General features: G+C 42.2%; 1 protein-coding gene across 7 annotated transcripts in view; it reads left to right on the top strand.

Annotated features, from left to right (window-relative positions):
- The window catches only part of ARHGEF25 (Rho guanine nucleotide exchange factor 25), a 500546-nt gene that overhangs the window by 381442 nt on the left and 95918 nt on the right, over positions 1-23186 (top strand). For all 7 annotated transcript variants that reach the window (XM_073613762.1, XM_073613763.1, XM_073613764.1 and 4 more), the window contains one exon: positions 6866-7185. In XM_073613762.1, the coding sequence (XP_073469863.1) occupies positions 6866-7185 (320 nt within the window). The remainder of the gene's footprint in view (positions 1-6865; positions 7186-23186) is intronic.

Here is a 23186-nt window from a genome sequence, read left to right as displayed (position 1 = left end):
AGTACCCTGAAGCATGGAGGTGTACTGGAGCTCAGTGTACACAAGGCTCTCTGTTTGTTATACAAAACTAAATAGCCGTTTATGTACATATGTGTCATCTCATATATAATTTGTTATTGCACCAAACATAGTTAAAGCTGTATTAAACCCCTAAACAAGATGTAATATATTGCAGCCTACCGGTCCTTAAATGTGGTGGCTGCATTTGTTTTATTTTTAGGCTTTTTTCCTTTATTGTCACCTGTTGATCCATCCAGTGACACATTTCTACACTATGGACGGAGAAGCAATGAAGACACATTTGGATAGCAGCATCGTCAATCTAGGGAGAGGGTAGTGTTATGCCGCATACACACGACCGGTTTAGCCGTCGGAATAAACTCCGAAGGTTTCTCTGACGGAACTCCGATGGAATTCCATTCAAGCGGTCTTGTCTACACACGGTCAACCCAAAGTCCGACCGTCCAGAACGCAGTGACGTACAACACTTATGATGGGACTAGAAAAAGGAAGTTCAGTAGCCAATAGCTTCCGTTTCGCACTTGCTTCACAGCATGTGTCGTTTTTAGTCCGTCGGAACAGCATACAGACGATCGGTTTTCCCGATAGGAATTGGTTCCGTCAAAAATTTTTAGAACATGTTCCATTTCTAGGTCCATCAGAATTTTAGAAAAAAGAAGTCCAATGAGGCCTACACACGATTGGAATAGACGATGAACAGCTTCCGTCTGATTTTTTCTGTTGGACATTCCGCTCGTATGTACAGGGCCATAGATGCACTAGTTTAGCTCTGCTTTACAGTGAGGGGAAAAAAGTATTTGACCCCTACTGATTTTGTACGTTTGCCCACTGACAAAGAAATGATCAGTCTATAATTTTAATGGTAGCTTTATTTTAACAATGAGAGACAGAATAGCAACTAAAATATCCAGAAAAACACATTTCAAAAAAGGTATAAACTGATTTGCATTTTAATGAAATAAGTATTTGATCCCTTATCAATCAGCAAGATTTCTGTCTCCCAGGTGTCTTCTACACAGTTATCGAGCTGATATTAGGAGCACTCTCTTAAAGGGAGTGTGCCTAATCTCAGCTTATTACCTGTATAAAAGATACCTATCCACAGAAGCAATCAATCAGATTCCAATTCCTTCACCATGGCCAAGACCATGCCCCAATGATGTCAAAGGACAAGATTGTAGACCTACACAAGGCTGCAATGGGTTACAAGACCATCGCCAAGCAGTTTGGTGAGAGGGTGACAACAGTTGGTGCGATTATTCGCAAATGGAACAAACACAAAATAACTGTTAATCTCCCTTGGTCTGAGGCTCCATGCAAGATCTCACCTCATGGAATTTCAATGATCAAGAGGTGGGGAATCAGCCCAGAACTAAATGGGAGAATCTTGTCAATGATCTCAAGGCAGCTGGGACCATAGTCACCAAGAAAACAAATAGTAACACACTACGCCGTGAAGGGCTGAAATCTTGCAGCGCCTGCAAGGCCCCCCTGCTCAAGAAAGCACATGTACAGGCCCGTCTGAAGTTTGCTAATGAACATCTGAATGATTTAGAAGAGAACTGGGTGAAAGTGTTGTGGTCGGATGAGACCAAAATCAAGCTCTTTGGCATCAACTCAACTTGCCATGTTTGGAGGAGGAGGGATGCTGCCTATGACCCCAAGAACACCATCCCCACTGTCAAACATGGAGGTGGAAACATTATGCTTTGGGGGTGTTTTTCTGTTAAGTGGACAGAACAACTTCAACGCATGAAAAGGACAATGGACGGGGCCATGTACCATCAAATCTTGGGTGAGAACCTCCTTACCTCAGCCAGGGCATTGAAAATGGGTTGTGGATGGGTAGTCCGGCATGACAATGACCCAAAACACACGGCCAAGGCAACAAAGGAGTGGCTGAAGAAGAAGCACATTAAAGTCCTGGAGCGGCCTAGCCAGTCTCCAGACCTTAATCTCATAGAAAATATGTGGAGGGAGCTGAAGGTTCGAGTTACCAAACGTCAGCCTCAAAACTTTAATGACTTTGAGAAGATCTGCAGAGAGGAATGGGGGCAAAATCCCTCCTGAGATATGCACAAACCTGGTGGCCAATTACAAGAAACATCTGACCTCTGTGATTGCCAACAAGGGTTTTGCCACCAAATACTAAGTCATGTTTTGTGAAGGTGTCAAATACTTATTTCACTGAGTAAAATGCGAATCAATTTATAACTTTTTTGAAATGCATTTTTCTGGATATTTTTGTTATTCTGTCTCTCACTGTTAAAATAAAGCTAACACAAGAAAAGAAATCCTACGAGTCACAATGAACCTAGTGCTAAAAATAAGCACTACACAGCTACATGCATGAACCACGTCTTGTACTGCGTGTGAATAACAAATAAATAAATAATGATGCGCTAGAGTGTGCTAAACGTGCCCCTGTCACGGCACAAAGAGAGTCAATAAACACTTTTGCTTCAAATATAATTCATAAGTGCAAATAGATGCTGAAAAGTGACATGTGCCAAACAAAAGTGCTAAGTGTCCCCCAATGCATATACATACTAGTCCATCATGAACTAAATATATAATGAGCAAAAAGCCCTTCAAGAAAGTACTGACAAGTGATCTTCAATGGTGATATTTTCAAACGTGCTAAAAAATCCACGTGCCACAGGTCATGCGATGGTGAAACAATAGTGACCCCCCCCAAGGTAATACGCTCCCCTTAGAGAATGTGACTAAGTCGCTAGACAAAGTCAGGAAACGCTTTTGAGCCACCCAGGGCTCTATGTGGATCACAGGATCACAGGCTCCAGCACGGGCTCAAACAATAAACAGGAAAAAAAGGGGGACCATATAGTGTGATATCGTTTAAAATATTTATTCATTCCAAGGTCAGACAAAAAACTCTCCTTCAAAGGGGGGGTACTCACATTTTGAGGGTGCGTCAGTGCACTACTCTGAACAAGCATATAGTATGGATGTAGCAGTGAGGATATGGAGTCCGTCCCAGCACCGACAGCTGCTGCTGCCTAACACTCCATCCTGGCCCCTCCCCTACGCGTCTTCGACACAGGGCATTCGTGTCATCATCGGGGGAATGTTAAAATAAACCTACCATTAAAATTATAGACTGATCATTTCTTTGTCAGTGGGTAAACGTACAACAGCTTGGTCTGTTAAATGAATTTGATAAATAACAGACTTACTGGCTGAATCAGTAGGTGAAAATACAGGAAAAAGCCTAAAAACAAAAAAAAATTAATTCACTCACCACGTCGAAGAATTAAATAATTATTAATATATTAAATGTTTGTTTTTGGGTTTAATATCGCTTTAAAGCTGCAAGACAATGACATTTATTACGGTTAGGTTTGTTTAGGAGTTAAAGTGTCAAGCAAAAAGTGATGATACATTCACTAACATACAGTTGTCCCCAGAATGGTAGGGGATTTTTTTTTCCCAAAGGGGAAACTGACAACTGTCCAAAAGGGATTTCTTCTCTCAACACTTATATATAGATGTACTTTTTTTTTTTTTTACAGTAGAGTAGTCAGTAGACATTTTAGATCAGGGGTCTTCAAACTACAGCCCTCCTGTTGTTCAGGAACTACAATTCCCATCATGCCTAGTCATGTCTGTGAATGTCAGTGTTTTACAATGCCTCATGGGATGTGAAGTTCCAGCTGGAGGGCCGTAGTTTGAGGATCCCTGTTTTAGATATTCTTTTATTCCGGTATTTTAGGTTTAAATTGAAATCCTATTATTGTAGCTTGGAAGTGGTGTAGTTAACATTTAAAAGTCAACCAGTGCATATATTTAAAAGCCTTTCAACCATATGCGTATAATAATACAGAGGACCCACTTCCTAGGCTTTACTAACACCAGGATTATAGCTTCTTAAAGGGTATCTAAACTCAGAAAGCAAAAAAAGAAAGAAACGAGCAAACAAAAAATGTGATATACATATATATATATATATATATATATATATATATATATATATATATATATATAAAAATTACTGTTTAGCAGCCTTACATGAGATGCCTGTGTTAGTTTTTCCTTTATTTTTACTTTATCATCCTGCAAATAACACTTCATATGCCTGGATGGCTACACTTACTTCTCCACTGTATCTGTGGAAGGGGCCATAGGGTTTTATTTACTAAAGACAAATCCACTGTGCACTACAGGTACTTGGAAGTGCATTCGCTGTAGATCTGAGGGGAAGATCTGAAATGAGGGGAAGCTCTGCTGACTTCTACCATCCAATCATGTACAAGCAAAAATGCTGTTTATCATTTTCCTTGCATGCCCCCTCAGATCTACAGCGACTGCACTTCCAAATACACTTGCAGTGTACTTGTGGTGCACAGTGGATTTGACTTTAGTAAATGAACCCCCCGTTTCCATCCAGGTTGAACATCAAACCTTAAAGGTTTAATTTAAAAAAACAAAACAAAAAAACAAACATGTATTACCCACTTCCTCTGTGCAATGGTTTTTCACAGAGCAGCCCAATCCTCTACCGCCGATGGTCCTGGCTCCTGCCCCCTGCTGAGTGCCCCCAGTAGCAAGCTGCTTGCAATAGGGGCACTCAAGCAGGCTCGCTCCCAAGCCGCACTCCTGTGAATGAACATTGTCCATTCACACACGGAGCGTGGCTTGGCCCCATCCCCTGCTCTCTCCTCATTTGCTCACTGGCTGTGATTGACAGCAGCAGGAGCCAATAGCTCCAGCTGCTGTGTGAGCCAATGAGGAGACAGAGACCTGGGAGAGCCGCTCTCATGCACATCGCTGGATCGAGATGGGGCTCAGGTAAGTGGGGATGGGGGGGAGGAGCTGCACCCAGAAGGTTTTTTTACCTTAAGGCATAGAATGTCTTAAGGTAAAATAACTTTCTGCCTTTAGAAACACTTTCAGTTTTTGTTCATCTCCATTACACTAGGGTAGATGGGATTAGTAGTTAATAAAAAAAGATAAGGTGCTTTGTATTTTCGGTTTAGCTTACAAAAAATGACACATGATGACACAGGGTTTCGCAATCAACAGATATTTTCTGTTGATCATGTTTTTAGCCCAGAAAAACAAAATGAATGCAGCCATCACATCTACGGACTGGTAAACCACACACAATATATCACATTTTTGTTTTTGGGTTTAGTTATTCTTTATTTCACCAAATATGGTAAAATGTGAGGTTATGGAATAACAATGGTTAATACTGTTATTTGCAGTATTTGTGGTATCCTGACATATTCCATAACATGTTACGAGTACATACAACTAGTCACATCAGCCTCCGCTTATAGTCTAAAACAACCTTTCTCAACCTTTTTAACACTCAGAAACTCTTGGAATCATTTTTCAGTCTCAGGGAAGCCCTCCTAATAATTATTATATCTATAACTCAGTTACATCAGTGTGAAGGTCACTAGGAAGAATGCTCCTTACACTTGTGGTCAATGAGAAGAACTCTCCAATGCTCATAGATAGTTGTTTGATGGTTACTTATCTGAGAGGCAGAAATTACTCAATGCTTAAAGAACCCCTAGCAACCTTTGGATAAAACCCTGGATTCTATGAAACCCTGGTTGAGAATGGCAGGTCCAAAGACTCAAGACACCCTACCATTGTCATTCAGGTACTAAGTGCATTATGAGTAAAAAGGTTTATTAAGCTACCAATAAATTGTTTTGATTCTAGGAAGAAATTGGTACCTGCCTCCCCCCTTTCTTAAAAATACAAACATTGGGAGAAGGTACATATTTATTTCAGATAATGATCTTAGCACAAACAGCACTCAGGACCCTAGTGCTGCAAGACAAAAGTGCTAATGACTTGAGCCGGCCATAAATGATGCGATTTTCTTGTTGCAGGAAAAAAAAATGCTTGATTCCCGCATCAACACAGTCCATGTTGATGGGGGAATCACTCCTGCTGAGCTATTGTGTTTTTGAGGTTGGGGTGGTGGTGGATGGATTGACTTGGGTACAATCAGCCTGCCCATACAGTACATGGTTCAAATCTCAGTCGGTCCATGCAGAACCCAATAAACATCAGGGTGCTGCAAAGCTGATAAATGATTTACCTTCAACCTAAAAATCTCTCTCAATACTCCATAAGGGGAAATACACACCTGTTGAGTTTATTCGGTAAAGCAGGGATAATGACAGTGATCCATAGTAATCAATTAGATTTCATCTCTTGAATAAACCTACTTCAGTAATCTAGAATTCTAGACGATAAGCTTTAGAAATAGAGTCTAATGTAATAATACCTGTAAGAGCGGCAAAGTGAAGGTGATGTTCAGAACAGTCAATACTTTTCTAAGCTCTACTGAAAAAACAATAGTTTGATTGTAACTGGTTACCCTAGGTTTGTGGTATTGGCTGCATATCCTACACAGCCTAACACTTGGGCACATGGTGTTGGATCTAGATTTGACATCCTTCTTTGCTTTGCATGTATTAACCTGCTTAATTAAATATAAATAAATAAAGCTGTAGTTCTTGTTAGCTATAGGTAGAATTTATAATATTTATATGCTGTTCAGCCTTTGAAGAAAGATGAATGTTATAAATATGAGCCTACAGCTGTCACACTGACAAGTACTTTAGCTTATGTAAAAATATTTCCCAATATTTTGATTGGTTCCATAACACACTCTTCCATACAACCAACTGTCCAATTTTTTCGTCTAAGCTCTGGGTAACACAGAAGTCATGCATGTCTTAAATGTTTATTTTTAAGCTATTTCTCAATTAAGTAATATAGAGAATACTGTAAAAGAGCCAATTCATGAAAGCTCATGTTATGGGCTAATACTGATATCTGTTTTTTTTTCTTCTAGAATCCTATTCAATTGCTGGCAGTGATGGCAGCATTTCAGCTTCCGTGGCTTCCATCCAACCTCAGCCCTCCACTAGCTCCGCACCTAGTTCCCCTGGATCCAGGAGGTCTGTCAGTACTCTGAAGAAATGGCTGACAAATCCAGTGAGAAAATTAAGCAGTGGCAGCCGTCTTGATCAGAGGCAAAAGAAGATCGAAAGTCGCCCAAAACGAGGCTTACCTGGCCGAAGAAGGAGTGCGGATGATGGCGGCAGGGGGAGCTTTGACCTTGGAGTGTTGCGGAAGATGGAGGACTTCACCCGGCCAGAAGATAAGAGCTTGGTTAGAACATTTCTATTTTTTAATCTTAAGAAAAGCAAGCATTACCTATTTGTTATACAGTATAACTATATGTTGAAATACCACTAAACGTTTTTTAAGTTGAGTAAAGAAACATTAGAATCTTTGTCAGAATCTTACCGCTGCCGGTTTGATCCTTCAAGAGATTCACCTCTTTGTCCTAGTGACAATTGTCATCAAAACTAGACTTGAGGAGGGCACTTGTTTTACTGGTAAAAATGAGAGATGGAATTCCCCCTTTGGTTAGAGATACTCAATTTGTGTTGTGTTTTATGGACATGATGTAAGGCAGAATAAAGAACTAACACAAGTTCTAACCCTTCACCATTAACCATTCACAGTCAATTACAACTAAAGCTGTTTAAGTAAAACTAAAGGCAAAACTTTTCTTGGTTTTAGTGGAGAGGGATTGTCATTGCATTCATTTGGGAGATTCACCTTCTCTGTTTGTCTTGTTTATCATTATCATTCTAAGTGAAAGTAAAAGAAAGTCACAAATTTTGGGTTGTCCCCAGAGAAGTAAGTGGGGAATCTTCCAATGGGGACACTAGTTCTGGTGTCCCGGGGGTCCCCAAGGAATTTTCTTAATTTGCATGAATTTCCTCTCACTTCCTGCAATCTCTGCGATGGGATACACATGGCGAAAAATTTGACAAGGGTTATAACCCTCCCTTGCTCTAAAAATGAGAGAAGAAAAAGCTCCTCATAGCGTAAAATTGTAAGAAATAGTTTATTGAACTTCCTTGGAAGGTTAACATATATAAAACACGAAAATGGTACAATACTCAGAAAAAACCGGCAATGTGTACCGTGTAGTGGAAGCGAAAGCCTGCTCGGTATTAGCGTGCATTCCACTTACACTAGGAGTAACACACTGTGCGTTCCAGCTTGATGTGTTTTGTCATCATGTGACGTCTTCCGAGCTTCTCCTAGTGTAAGTGGAACGCATGCTGATACCAAGCGGGCTTTCACTTCCACTACACAGTACGGATGCCGTTTTTTTCTGAGTATTGTACCATTTTCAGGTTTTATGTAAGGAGGTTCAATAAACTATTTTTTACAATTTCACGCTATGAGTAGCTTTTTCTTCTCTTGTTTTATTCATTAAGCTCTGCCACTGGAACGATCAGATACCAACAAAAAGATACTACCGGAGAGCAGCTGGAGGACTCACCTGGGTCACAGGGACCACCTAAGCATTTTTGACTCCTGTTTGTTGTATGACAATAGGGTCAATACTATATGGTGAGTGGAAATTTCTACTTCATTTCACACGAGGTGATTTGGGTTCACACAGAAGGATCGATACTTTGCTGCAGACATCACCTGGGATAAGCCTGCAGGCTTAAGGACTTTTTTTTCTCCACAGATTGGTTGTTGTTTAATTTTCACTGGGACTGAGCACCTGTATTTTTTTTTATTTTATTTCTTTAGTTGGACTTGAATTTATAATTTTTTTGAATTATGGATGTCACATTATAAACATTTATATTGGCAAGCTCTGTTTACACACTAAAAATAGTTCTTCTTTAACTATGGCCCTACTAAGGATTGAAGAAGATCTCTGGTCTAATTAAAGAAGATCTCCGGTCTAATTAAAGAAGATCTCCGGGAAAACCCATTTTATATCTACACTCTCACCCCTAAAAAAATCTCAGAGTAATTTCAGAGAAAAAGCAAGATTTTCACTGTGTAAAAATTTCAACATCTAGCATTTCTGTTTGGTCTCTCTTCCATTTGTGCATGTCATTGCTGGCATTTCTAGACTGCCATCCTTTGCATCTTTCTAAATGACAATGCGTGTTCTTGTCCCATTGTGTGTATAGTAGGGATATGTTCTGCAGCACCAATAGAATTGTGGCAGGGATGCTCGGGATGTCATTAAATAGATCCCTCCTTTTTTGTTCTCTCTCCCCGGTAAACTGCTTCGAGACGTATGCACCAACATTGTCATGGATAGATTAGTCAAGACCATTTATACGTGACTTTGGCAAATTTCATATAGCTCAAAACATTTTTAAAATGTAGGTACTGCAGGGTCATGCAAATGTGAGCTGATTTCTGAAATCAGAGTTCCTTAAAAACAAGATATTCTTTTAAAATAAGCTGTTAGAATGACCACTATATGACACCCAAAAAGTGTACCCGTGTTCACCCCTTTCTACTATAGCATAGGTCCGTGTACTCCAGATCAGAGAAGCTCTTGTTACAGCTCCTCAGTAGTAGTTGAGCTTTTTTTCCTGGTCTGCTCACTGATGACAACATATAATCATCATATCATGTACTGGTAGGAGAATGCCAAACTCCAAATTTTAAGCCACATGGTTTTTAGCTAACAGTAACATTTGATTTAAGAGAATTTTCGCTCACTCTATGACCAAAAGTATTCATGCATGGTTTACTTTATAATGACAGAACACAGACATTGACTATAAAAAGGGAGTACCTTTCTATAAAGACAGTGCCTTTCTGACACAGCTGAAATGTTAGGCACTTTATACAGCGCCAGTAGCTATTTATACATGGCTATTTTCATATCTGCGGATACAAATACGAAGGTTTTCTGTCTGATCGCAGAAACCAAAGATTTTGGGTTAGCCATCCTCTGAATATTCTCTAACTATTTGAGATGTATTTGAGATGTAAAGTGCTGCGTAAATTGACAATGCTATATAAGTACCTGAAATAAATAAAATGTATTTATTGTGCATATGCACAAGCCTATCATGCATTTTCAGATATGTGTACCATGCAATCACATGGACTTGTAGGGAGAAATAAAAGCAAAGCACAAACTTATCTCACCCTGAAGGAAACCAATCTCCAAAGTCCATATACCCAAGCCATTATAGATGAATCCCATTTGCCTGTACTTTTTGTTTTTAATATGTTTTTATTTTTTTTTTTGTATGCTTCTTTTTAGACTATTTTTGAAGTTTTTATTGTTATCTGTGACACCAATGGGAATATTCACCCCTCTATGGGAATCATTTACTATAGCGCCAATATATGATCCTGCAGTCCTGGAAAATAGTGCCCAATTAAGGCCAATTAGGACTTCAACTCTCAGAAACTCAGAAACATGCAAATAGAAAGTGCGCTATTGCCGGCGAACATGCTTGTCAGATCGGCATATGCGGGAATAGTGGAAGTCAATGGGGCTCGAACCTGCAAAATCCAAAGTTCTCACTGAAGGCTTGTATGCAAGTTCCATAAAAAGTGTATGGGGACCCAGGTCCTGCCCCAGGGGACATGTATCAATGAAAATTTTTTTTTTTAAACAGCCATTTTTTCAGGAGCAGTGATTTTAGTAATGCTTAAATTGAAACAATAAAAATGAAAAATTCCTTTAAATATCGTGCCTGGGGGTGTCTTTGGTCTGCCTGTAAAGTAGCACATCTGGCCGATGTGTGGAACATTGCTGCAGCAAAATGACATTTCTAAAGAAAAAAAAAAATCTATATTGCCGAATCCTGGCAATATAGATTAAAAATCAAGGGGAAAAAATGGCGTGCGGTCCCCCCACCCCAGTCCATACCAGGCCCTTCAAGTCTGGTATGGACATTAAGGGGAACTCCACACCAAAATTGAAAAAAAAAATGGCGTGGGGCCCCCCCCAAAATCCATACAAGATCCTTATCTAAGCAAACAGCCATAACAAGCCAAGAAAGAGGGGGGAAGAGAGAGCCCACCCTCTCCTGAACCAAACCAGGCTGCTTGCCCTCAACATGGGGAGGGTGGTTTGGGGTCCCCCCCCAAAGCACCTTGTCCCCATGTTGATCGGGGCAAGGACCTCTTCCCCACAACCCTTGCCCGCTGGTTGTGGGGGTCTGCGGGCGAGGGGCTTATTGGAATCTGGAAGCCCCCTTTAACAAGGGGGCCCCCAGATCCCGGCTACCCCCTATGTGAATGTGTAACGGGTACATTGTACCCCTACACATTCGTCAAAAAAAGCAGTGAAATGTCACAAAAGACAATAGCTGGTTTTTGACAATTCCTTTATTAAAAATGTCTTCTTCCTCCTCCATCTTCCTCCGGTCTTCCTTTGGTCTTCTCCTTCTTCCTCCAGCTTTTTCTTCCCCTGCTTCATCCTCTGTTCTTCTTTCTTTACCACTGCCCCCGCCGCTCCCGCAGAAGATTAAAAAAACGAACCTCCTCCAATGCTGTGATGGGTCGGATGAAGTAATTCCGAGACCCCGCCCCTTGTGACTTCACCAGCCGGAGCATGATGGGTCAGTGATGTCACAAGGGGGCAGGGTCTCCGACTGACATCATCCGGTGGCCACGCCCCATAGTTATATTTGAACTGTGCGCTATGGAAACAGACAGATCGATTGGCCGCAGCGTCGGAGGAGGGTCGCTATTTTCATGTTCAGCAGGTCGAGGGCCGGGAGCGGCAGCGGAGAAAGACCGTAGGATGAAGTGGGGGAAGAAGAAGCAGGAGGAAGGTAGAGAAAGAAGCCGGAGGAAGATGGAGAAGACCAGAGGAAGAAGCGGAGGAAGAAGAAGCTGGAGGAAGAAGGAGAAGACCGAAGGAAGACCGGAGGAAGAATCGGGGGAAAGAAGAAGACATTTTTAATAAAAGGAATTGTCAAAAACCAGTTATTGTCTTTTGTCACATTTCACTACTTTTTTTTGGTGACTGGGTAGGAGTATAATGTACCCAATACCCATTCACATGGGGGAAGCCGGGATCTGGGGGCACCCTTGTTAAAGGGGGCTTACAGATTCCAATAAGCCTCCCGTCTGCAGACCCCCACAACCACCGGGCAAGGGTTGTGGGGATGAGGCCCTTGTCCCCATCAACATGGGGACAAGGTGTTTTGGGAGGACTCCAAAGCACCCTCCCCATGTTGAGGGCATGTGGCCTGGTATGGTTCAGGAGGGAGGGGGGCACTCTCTTGTGCCACCCCCCCTTTTTTTTGTGGCCTGCCAGGTTGCTCGGATAAGGGTCTGGTATGGATTTTGGGAGGGACCCCCACGCCATTTTTTTTTTTACATTCTGGCGCGGGGTTCCCCTTAAAATCCAGACCTGAAGGGAATTGGTATGGATTTTGGGGGGGACCCACGTCAATTTTTTTATAGCTGGATTTTTGGAATTCCACACCATAATATTATTGAATAATTACATACCATTGCATGCATTTGAAGAGATAAATGATGGAATAAACCAAACTGATGTGCATTCCCTAATTATGCTGCTGAGTACAATGCACGTTGTCAGGTGGGACCCATGGCTTGCAACTTTGAAGGTAGCATGGCATACCAATACGCTGAGCACAATCATGCATAGAAAATACAATTACTAATTTTTGATTCTATACAATAATGTTTTGCATTTGTGGCATTAATATTATGGTACCAACCACGCTCATATGGCATTGGCTATTGGGTAGGGATGAGCCAAACACCCCCGGTTCGGTTTGCACCAGAACTTGCAAACAGGCTAAAAATTTGTGCGAACACCGTTAAAGTCTATTGGACACGAACATGAAAAATCAAAAGTGCTCATTTTAAAGGCTTATATGCAAGTTATTGCCATAGAAAGTGTATGGGGACCCGGATACTGCCCTAGGGGACATGTATCAATGCAAAAAAAAGTTTCAAAAACAGCCATTTTTTCAGGAGCAGCGATTTTAATAATGCTTAAAGTGATTTGTGTACACACGATTGGAATTTTCTACAACGGATTTTATTGTCGGAAAATTTTATAGCCTGCTCTCAAACTTTGTGTGTCGGAAATTCCTATGGAAAATGTGTGATGGAGCCTACACATGGTCGGAATTTCCGACAACAAGGTCCTATCACACATTTTCCGTCGGAAAATCCGACCGTGTGTACAGGGCATTAGAGTTGGTAAGCTGTAATATGATAAATGTTTGCTTTTGGATTTAAAACCCCTTTAAAATATCTCATAGTGTTGAGCATACAGTATAGACAGTATACAGCATATATGGCTTTTAGCAGCCAGATAATAATACAGATGCATTAATTCCTCCAGTGTATAGTTCATTTTCTTTTTTACAGCTACATTTGGTTACTGGCATATGTATCTCATTGCGTTAGCTCTGGCACTTCTGTATTGTTTAAAAACAATTCAAGTGGAATTTCTCTAGAAGCATTGTGCTGTTATTTTTCCACAAAAAGAGAGGGGAGGGGGCTTTTTAGAGCTGGACTCCAAACAAACTGCTAAATACACAGATGAAATACATACAAGGAAGCAGTTTAACTTGCTAAAGGATTTGTATTTCTGTCCATCCAAACCTGAGATTTATACAGTTCTGCCACACAGCTGAGCCCTTGCTGTCAGGGGAGGGGACCTGATTTCTCTCTGCTGCAGCTAAAGTGATTGTAAAATCCATAACTTTGTTTTAAATAACAAACATGTCATACTTACCTGCTCTGTGTAATGGTTGTGCACAGAGCAGCCCTGATCTTCCTCTTCTCGGATCCCCCACCAGCGCTCCTGACTCCCCCCTCCTGCTGAAAGCTATGGGGGCACTTGTGCGTGCTTGCTCCCGGGCCACAGTCTATGTGTCCATAAGACACACAGAGCTCAGCTTAGGCCTGCCCCCCATGCCCTCATCACTGGCTGTGATTGACAGCAGCAGGAGCCAATGAGTGGGGGGATAGCTGAGAGTGCTACTGCTCTCCGGTACAGCACTGGAACAAGATGGTGCTCAGGTAAGAATAAGGAGTGGGGGGGAGGGGGCGGGAAGATGCATACAGAAATTTTTTTTTACCTTAATACAGATATTGCATTAAGGTTAAAAAAAAAAAAACCTTCTGCCTTTACCACTTTAAACCATATTTAAACCCAAGATCAAAAATATAATGCATTGCAGCTTACCAGTCATTAGATGTAGTGGCTGCATTCATTTTGTTTTTTTTTTTCATACTATCTTCCTGTTTTTTTTCTACCTGGTGAGCCTGGCAGAGACACACTACCTATCACCAGAGAAGCTGCTTGGACCAATGTAAGTATGTACAGTAGCTCACAAAAGTGAGTACACTCCTCACATTTTTGTAAATATTTTATTCTATCTTTTCATGTCAAAACTTGGAGGAAATCAAACTTTGCTACAATGTAAAGTAGTGAGTGTACGGCTTTTATAACAGTGTAAATTTGCTGTCCCCTCAAAATAACTTGACGCAGTAAGTGGGCTTAGCACCATATAGCAATATGGTGTGACCAAATCCCCATATTTTTTGATAATATTTTTTTAAATTGTCTAGGTGTTTTAAACTAGCCCTGCTGGAGGTAAATGTCTTTTTTGCATGTGTGCGCTGTAATATTTTGCTCAAAATAACTCAACACACAGCCAGTAGCCATGTCTATTTTGCTGGCAACAAAAGTGAGTACACCCCTAAGTGAAAATGTCCAAATTGGACCCAATTAGCCATTTTCCTTCCCCAGTGTCACGTGACTCGTTAGTGTTACGTCTCAGGTGTGAATGGGGAGCTGGTGTGTTAAATTTGGTGTTATAGCTCTCACTCATACTGGTCACTGAAAGTACAACATGGCCCCTCATGGCAAAGAAATCTCTGAGGATCTGAAAAAAAGAATTGTTGCTCTACATAAAGATGGCCTAGGCTATAAGAAGTTTGCCAAGACCCTGAGACTGAGCTACAACACAGTGGCCAAGACCATATAGTGGTTTAACAGCACAGGTTCCACTCAGAACAGGCCTCGCCATGGTCGACCAAAAAAGTTGAGTGCACGTGCTCAGCATCATATCCAGAGGTTGTCTTTGGGAAATAGATGTATGAGTGCTGCCAGCATTGCTGCAGAGGTTGAAGGGGTGGGGGGTCAGCCTGTCAGTGCTCAGACCATACTCCGCACACTGCATCAAATTGGTCTTCATGGTTGTCGTCCCAGAAGGAAGCCTCTTCTAAAGATGATGCACAAGAAAGCCTGCAAACAGTTTGCTGAAGACAAGCAGACTAAGGACATGGATTACTGGAACCATGTCCTGTGGTCTGAGACCAAGATAAACTTATTTGGTTCAGATGGTGTCAAGCGTGTGTGGTGGCAACCAGGTGAGAAATACAAAGACAAGTGTGTCTTGCCTACAGTCAAGCATGGTGGCGGGAGTGTCATGGTCTGGGGCTGAATGAGTGCTGCCGGCATTGGGGAGCTACAGTTCATTGAGGGAACCATGAATGCCAACATGTACTGTGACATACTGAAGCAGAGCATGATCCCCTCCCTTTGGAGACTGGGTTGCAGGGCAGTATTCCAACATGATAATGACCCCAAACACACCTCCAAGACGACCACTGCCTTGCTAAAGGAGCTAAGGGTAAAGTTGATGGACTGGCCAAGCATGTCTCCAGACCTAAACCCTATTGAGCATCTGTGGGGGCATCCTCAAATGGAAGGTGGAGGAGAGCAAGGTCTCTAACACTCCATGGAGGAGTGGAAGAGGACTCCAGTGGCAAACCTGTGAAGCTCCGGTGAACTCCATGCCCTAGAGGGTTAAGGCAGTGCTGGGAAATAATGGTGGCCACACAAAATATTGACACTTTGGACCAAATTTAGACATTTTCACTTAGGGGTGTACTCACTTTTGTTGCCAGCAGTTTAGACATTAATGGCTGTATAGCAAAGTGTCATTTCTTCAGTGTTGTCACATAAAAAGATATAAAATATTTACAAAAATGCGAGGGGCCTACTCACTTTTGTGAGGTACAGTATGTGCCATACCTGTGGGATTCCTGTGGAAGCTGGAGAGTCCTGTATTAGGCACTGCTATTACAGTGATTGCTGCTTGCTTGAGGGTCCTATGCCAAGAGGCTGCCCTGCTGCATAGTAAACACAGGAGGTTGGATGCTCAGAATGGGCGCACCATTCAGAAAACATTTTGCATTTTATCAATGAATGCCATGTGTTTTCTGATCAGATGAAGTGGAGATGGCAATGTCACCGCCGAGCCTCTCCACCTCATCCAATCAGAGAGTGTTTGTTTTGCAGTTCTTGATAAAATGCTAAGTGGATGGTGCCCGGGACTTCCTGAAAGCCTGATGGGACTTCCTGTGTGCACAATGCATCAGGGCAGCCTCTTTGCACGGGACCCAAAAACTACCAAAGATCTCTTGAGTAGTGGTGCCTATTACAGTGATTTCCAGCTTCTAGAGGCATCGATCAGGTATGGCACATACATACTTACATTAGTCCAAGCTGAACCAATGTAGCTATGCAAAAAGGGGAATACCTAGAATTATTCTTTAACCACTTAAGGACCGGAATGATTTGCCCTCTTAATGATCAGGCTGTTTTTTGCGATACGGCACTGCGTCGCTTTAACTGACAATTGCGTGGTCGTGCGATGTTGTACTCAAACAAAAGTGACATCCTTTTTTTCATACAAATAGAACTTTCTTTTGGTGGTATTTGGTTTTTTTTTTTTGCGCTATAAACAAAAAAAAGAGCGACAATTTTGAAAAAAAACAATATTTTTTACTTTTTGCTATAATAAATATTCAAAGAAAATAAAAAAAAACACATTTCTTCATCATTTTAGGCCAATAGGTATTCTTCTACATATTTTTGGTAAAAAAAATTGCAATAAGCACATATTGTTTGGTTTGCGCAAAAGTTATAGCGTCTACAAAATAGGGGATAGATTTATGGCATTTTTATTATTTATTTATTTTTTACTAGAGATTTTTAGTGGGACTGCGACTTTGCGGCTGACAGATCGGACACTTTTAACACTTTTTTGGGACCAGTGACACTTATTCAGCGATCAGAGCTAAAAGTAGCCACTGCTTACTATGTAAATGTCACTGGCACAGAAGGGGTTAACACTAAGTGTTCCCTAGAGAGGTTTTTCTAACTGTGGGGGGAGTGTACTGACTGGAGGAGGAGAGAGATTGCTGTTCCTAATTACTAGGAACAGCAGATCTCTCTCTACTCCCCTGTCAGAACGGAGATCTGTTTGTTTACATACATACGCTCTCTGTGGAGCGTTCGCGGGTTGCCGGCAGACATCGCGGCTGTCAGCCACGAGCATTGGCTTCGGCGTCGCACCCTATCGCTCTTATAGCGGCCGGCGTACACAAACCGCGATTCGCGCAGGGGAGCCAACCTGCTGCAGTATAATGACGACAGCTGATCGGCAAGTGGTTAAGCCTACTATACGTTCACAATCTGACTATACAACCATAGTACAATTAATGTAAAATGGGGACCTACCTAATCAATCAATCTGTATCCAATCAGACAGGCCCTTGCACTATTGTACAGTCTGACTATAACATGTATGGTGAGCTTTAGAAGCCCTGTCAGGTTTTTACCGCTATCTGAGGATCCATTAGAGACTTTGGGGTTGATTTACTAAAGTCAAATAGACTGTGCACTTCAAAGTGCAGTTGCTCCAGAGCTTAGTAAATAAGGTAAAGCTTCACTTTGCAAAGAATACCCAATCATGTGGAAGGAAAATAAAAAAAAAAATGAATTTTTGCTTGCACATGATTGGATGCTGGAAGTCAGCAGAGCTTCTTTACTAAACTCTGGAGCAACTGCTCTTACAGAGTGCAACTGCACTTTGCAGACTGCACAGTCTATTTGCCTTTAGTAAATCCACCCTTTTATGATTTAATTTCTGTCCTGCTGACAAACTCTATAGCAACAACACAGAAATAAAACAATTTTAAGTAGAGAAGGGGGAGTCTGGAACCCCAGTCAGATTTTTACTTCTGTCTGTGTCCCTGTTGCCAATTTCCCCTCACTTCCTGTCTGGTAAAATCATTGTCACATGGACAGAATGTGAGGAAAATTTTGTTTTAACAGATCGAAAGGGAGCAATAAAGATGTGTTTGTTGTTAGGATTTACATACAGTACATATTAAGGTAGAACTATAGGCCTTTTTTTTCCATTTTGGATAGAGCAGGGTAGTAACCCCTGTCAGATTTATTTTCGCCATCTGTGTCCCATTGCAGAGATTTCCCTTCACTTCCTGTCACGTAGCCAAACAGGAAGTGAGAGGAAATCCTTTCTAATTAAGGGAATTCCTTGGGAGCCCCCAGGCCATCAGAAACTAGTGTCACCATTGTAAGATTTCCCCTATATTACTTTTCTGGTGTAGCGCTGGTAGATTTTTAATCTACCGCTGTGTTCTAAATACCAAATTTCAGCTGCCTTCAGGCCGGTCACATTACAGCTCCGATGGATGGATTCTGCGGGGGAGACAAGTGGTCACGTGATCTCCCCAGCTGACGTCAGCGGGAGATCATGGCTCTTTCCGCAGAATCCATCCATCGGAGCTGTAAAGCGGCCGCGAGTCACGTGACCGGCTGAAATTCAGTATTTAGAACACTCGTTTTTCAAAACAATTTACATAGTGTGCTATGCCAGCCTCTAATAGAGGGGCTGGCATAGCCTTATATAAATGCCTTAACAAACACTTTAAAAATGCACAAATCAAGAAGAAAAACGGTGGCTACATCGGATGTATGCCAATAAATACGAAGAACGGTTCTTGCATCCTTTGCCAACATAGATTAGGGATTTGCCCATATATATGCAGATTATTCCTCTATGTAGTTTTGGAATGGCTGGACAATACATGCATGTGGTGATTTTGGAATTGTGATGTACCTGATTGAAAGACAACCTGTGTTGTCAGTGCTGCATGGTTGGGTGTACACCAGTTTTCAAAAACACTTGATAAATGAAGCTGCATAAAAAGTGAATCAGCTTGAGATGGTTCCTACCCTTCAGATCTCAGAATAAGCTGTATGCGACGTGAATGTAACACAGAGTACTAATCCTTCAATGTAATGATTCACAGCTTGCGGAAGACTAAGTTCCCTACAGCTTCCACAATACATTATTCATGTGCCGAGAAAGCCTCTCCTGTCATTCTCCCTGACTGCGGAGACCTTCCTAATATTACCATGCTATAGTTATTTATTCCATATTTTTCCACTTCTCTTTTTTTGTTCATAAATCGCATACATGTGGTTATTGAGAGCAAATATTTTCCACATTTCATGTTGGTTTATGAAATCCCTGCTCTCCACATCAGATTGGCTGCTAAGCCCAGAAGCCCCTAGCTGTCAGGTCTTCTCATGTCTCACTCTGTTACCAAATACTCAATCACTGTTTTCTGACTGGAGGATTCCGCTCAGAGGCTCTGACGAGAAGCTGATACCCTTATACATTTAGCTAAAGTGACAGTGATTTAGTGCGTCTCTTTAACAAAAAAAAAATAAAAAATCAAGAATCTATGAAATGTAATTACAGAGAGAAATAGGAACTTAATTATATTAACTGACTTGTTAAGGATTACTGCTTATTCAAATATGAATATATTGTACAGGGTATTGAAAGTTTTACGATAATGAAGGATAATAAAATGTAAATTACGTTATGCAATGGGGTATTCATTCAAATTAATGTATGTTCAATTATGGGTAGGCGTCAGTCTGTTCAGTCACGGTCAAATTCGAATGAGTCGGATACTTGTGAGGAGTATTACTCTGTATGTAAACCCTAACAATGAACTTCCCCTATTTACTCCCCTTTGGTCTGTTAACCACTTCTGGACTGCCGCACGCCAATGTACACCCCTACTTTGGGGACAGATATCGTTGTTATGGCAATAGCTAGCTGCCATAACCCCGGTATCCCCGTGTTCGGCCAGCGGTCCGCTACAAAATAAAAGTGGTCTCTGTGGTGGATTCACAACGCGATTACTTTTATCAGAGGCGGGAGAGGGCCCCCCCTCTCCCACCGCGATCCGGTGCCCTCCGCCGCGATCTGAAGCCGTCAGCAGCGGCGGAAGCAATCGCGTCTGTCCCCTGGGCTGACATGGAGATGGGTGAGGGGAAGATGGCCCCCACCTGTCTCCATGACACTGCAGGGCGGAAGCAAAGTCAAAATGTCACTTTCGCCCATAGCTCTTAAAGGGCCAATTTATTTTGTTTTTTTAACCACTTCCCGCTCGACCTATAGCAGAATGACGGCCGGGCGGTGGTTCAGTTATCCTGACTGGGCATATGACGTCCTTTAGGATAACAGCCGCCGCGCGCCCGTGGGGGCACGCATCGCGCCGATCGGTGGAGTGGTGTGTCAATCTGACACACCGCTCCACCGATCTTGGTAAAGAGCCACGTGATCAGCCGTGTCCAATCACGGCTGATCACGATGTCAATAGGAAAAGCCGTTGATCGACTCTTCCTCACTGCCGATCGGCAGCTCTCCTGACAGGGGGGGTCTGCGCCGATTGTTTATCAGTGCAGTCCCCCCTCAGATGCCTGCACCAGGAAAGCCGCCAGGACCACCAGGGAAGTGGGCAACATGTGAATGGCCAGGTATGTACCCCATGGCCATCCACATGTGCCCAATGTGCCCAGTCTGTGCCCAATCGGTGCCAATCAGTGCCCACAAATGGGCATTGACTGGCACCATTATAATTCAGTGATGCCCAGCAATGCCACCCATCAATTTCATCAATGCCACCAATCAGTGTCAACAGTACCACCCATCAGTGCCCATCCGTACCCATCAGTGCCCACCTATCAGTGCCACCTATCAGTGCCACCCATAAGTACCCATCAGTGCCACCCATAAGTGCCCATCAGTGCTGCCTATGAGTGCCTATCAGTGCTGCCTATGAGTGCCCATCAGTGCCGCATACCAGTGCCACCTATCAGTGCCCATCAGTGCCACCTATCAGTGTCCATCAGGCCTGCCTATCAGTGCCCATCATCAGTGCCTGTCAGTGCCACCTCATTAGTGCCACCTCATTGGTGCCACTTCGGTGCCCATCAGTGCCACCTTATCAGTGCCCGTCAGTGCAGCCATATCAGTGCCCATCATTGAAGAAGAAAACTTACTTATTTACAAAAAATGTTGACAGAAACAAAGAAAACTTGTTTTTTTTTCAAAATTTTCGGTCTTTTTTTTTTGTTGCGCAAGAAATAAAAACCGCAGAGGTGATCAAATACCACCAAAAGAAAGCTCTATTTGTGGGAACAAAATGATAAAAAATTAGTTTGGGTACAGTGTTGTATAATCGCGCAATTGTCATTCAAATTGCGACAGCGCTGAAAGCTCAAAATTGGCTTGGGCAGGAAGGTGTCTAAATGCTTGGTATTGAAGTGGTTAAATGACAACATTTTTTTTTTTTTTTTTTTTTAATTGCATTTTAGTGTAAATATGACATCTGAGGTCTTTTTGACACCAGATTTCATATTTAAGAGGTCCAGCCATGCTTTTTTTCTATTACAAGGGATGTTTACATTCCTTGTAATAGGAATAAAAGTGACACATTTTTTTTTTTAAAACAGTGTAATGTTTAGTAGTGCCCGCATATGAAAACGGTGTTCAAACCACACATGTGTGGTATCTCCGCGATCGGTAGAGCGAGTGCAATAATCCTAGCCCTAGACCTCCTCTGTAACGCAAAACATGCAACCAGTAGAATTTTTTTAAATGTTGCCTATGAAGATTTTTAAGGGTAAAAGTTTGTCGCCATTCCACAATTTTGAAGCGTGACATGTTGGGTCGGCGTAACATTATCTTTCACAATATAAAAAAAAATTGGGCTAACTTTACTGTTGTCTTATTTTTTAATTCAAAAAAGTGTATTTTTTTAAAAAAAAAGTAGGCTTGGAAGACCGCTGCGCAAATACGGTGTGACAGAAAGTATTGCAACGACTGCCATTTTATTCTCTAGGATGTTAAAAAAAAATGTATAATGTTTGGGGAGTTCTAAGTAATTTTCTAGCAAAAAAAAACTGTTTTTAACTTGTAAACACCACATCTAAAAAAGAGGCCTAGTCTTAAAGTGGTTAAATATAATGTGGGAGTACACTCAAATGTCCAGCCAGAGAAGTACATTTCATGGCTTTTTTCCCCGCTTTTATTCAAAAGTGAAGTTCAAAACTCACACAAAGGGTTACCCTTGAAGGGTCGGCAGACCTTTTTTGGTCATGACCCTTCGATAGAAGGCGGCCAAACTTTTGTCGGACTGGCTGCCGTACATAAGTCATTTAGCTTTGTGACACCCAGGTTCCTGCTTAATTACACACAGTCTCATAGAGAAGGACCTGGTCTGATCAGAAAATCTCTGTGTGAGGCCATAACAGACACTCTCCCACCATCTGTTCACACATTCTGCACCTGTAGCAGCTTGTTTCCAGGGCCCTGAACCATAGGCAGCCCCTTGACTAAAAAGGCTGTGCACACCTGAACAATCAGGTAAATAAAATGTGGACACAGGGTTAGAGGCTTCATCCTTTCCTAGACTCTACAAAGCTTTTGGATTTCAGAACCCAATCCAGGAGTTACTGCAAAACCCTTTTTTTACACATTTAGAAAAGACTTCCTGGGGCCCCTCAACTTGTGAAAGTGAGAATCTTGGGTGACATCTAACCCTTCTGACAACATGACATGGCACAGCAAAAGTGTTTTGTTATATCTGATTGATAAATGCAAAAAAAAAAAAGACCTTTTGATCCTACCAGAAATCAAGTAAGGTCATAAGCTCCTCTGTCATACTTGCCAATAGTCCCGAATTTCCTGGGACATTCACGAATTCTGGAGCCTCGTCCCGATTTTATTATTTCCCGCGATTTGTCCCGAATTTCGGAGCTTGTCCCGGAGGATCGTAAATATTTTTGGGCAATAAAGTGTTAATTAGCATCGCCGCAGCCTCGGTATCCTCCCCCCTTGCCTCATTTTGTCCTCCAGGTCCTCTATTGGACAAGGAGGACACCTGCTCCTTCTGCCTGCCTTGATTTGCCAAGTATAGCAAGCAGGGGCGTGGCTACTTCGCAGTCGGAGCACATGGATGGATGGGGAGGAGGTGCGCACCGCTGTGTTACGCTGACTGTGTCAGTGCCAGGACTCTCACTGGGAGGAGGAAGAAGTTTGCCTCCTCCTGTTTACACAGCACCAAGGAGGAGAACGTGAAAGGTCCGGGGGAGCCCGAGGCCGGGACCACCAGGGAACAGTCGGCGCCACGTGGGG

This window comes from Aquarana catesbeiana, linkage group LG02 (assembly GCF_042186555.1).
Source record: "Aquarana catesbeiana isolate 2022-GZ linkage group LG02, ASM4218655v1, whole genome shotgun sequence".
Classification (NCBI taxonomy): domain Eukaryota; kingdom Metazoa; phylum Chordata; class Amphibia; order Anura; family Ranidae; genus Aquarana; species Aquarana catesbeiana.
Note: the sequence above shows the minus strand (reverse complement) of the source record. Positions and strands in the feature narration are given on the sequence as shown.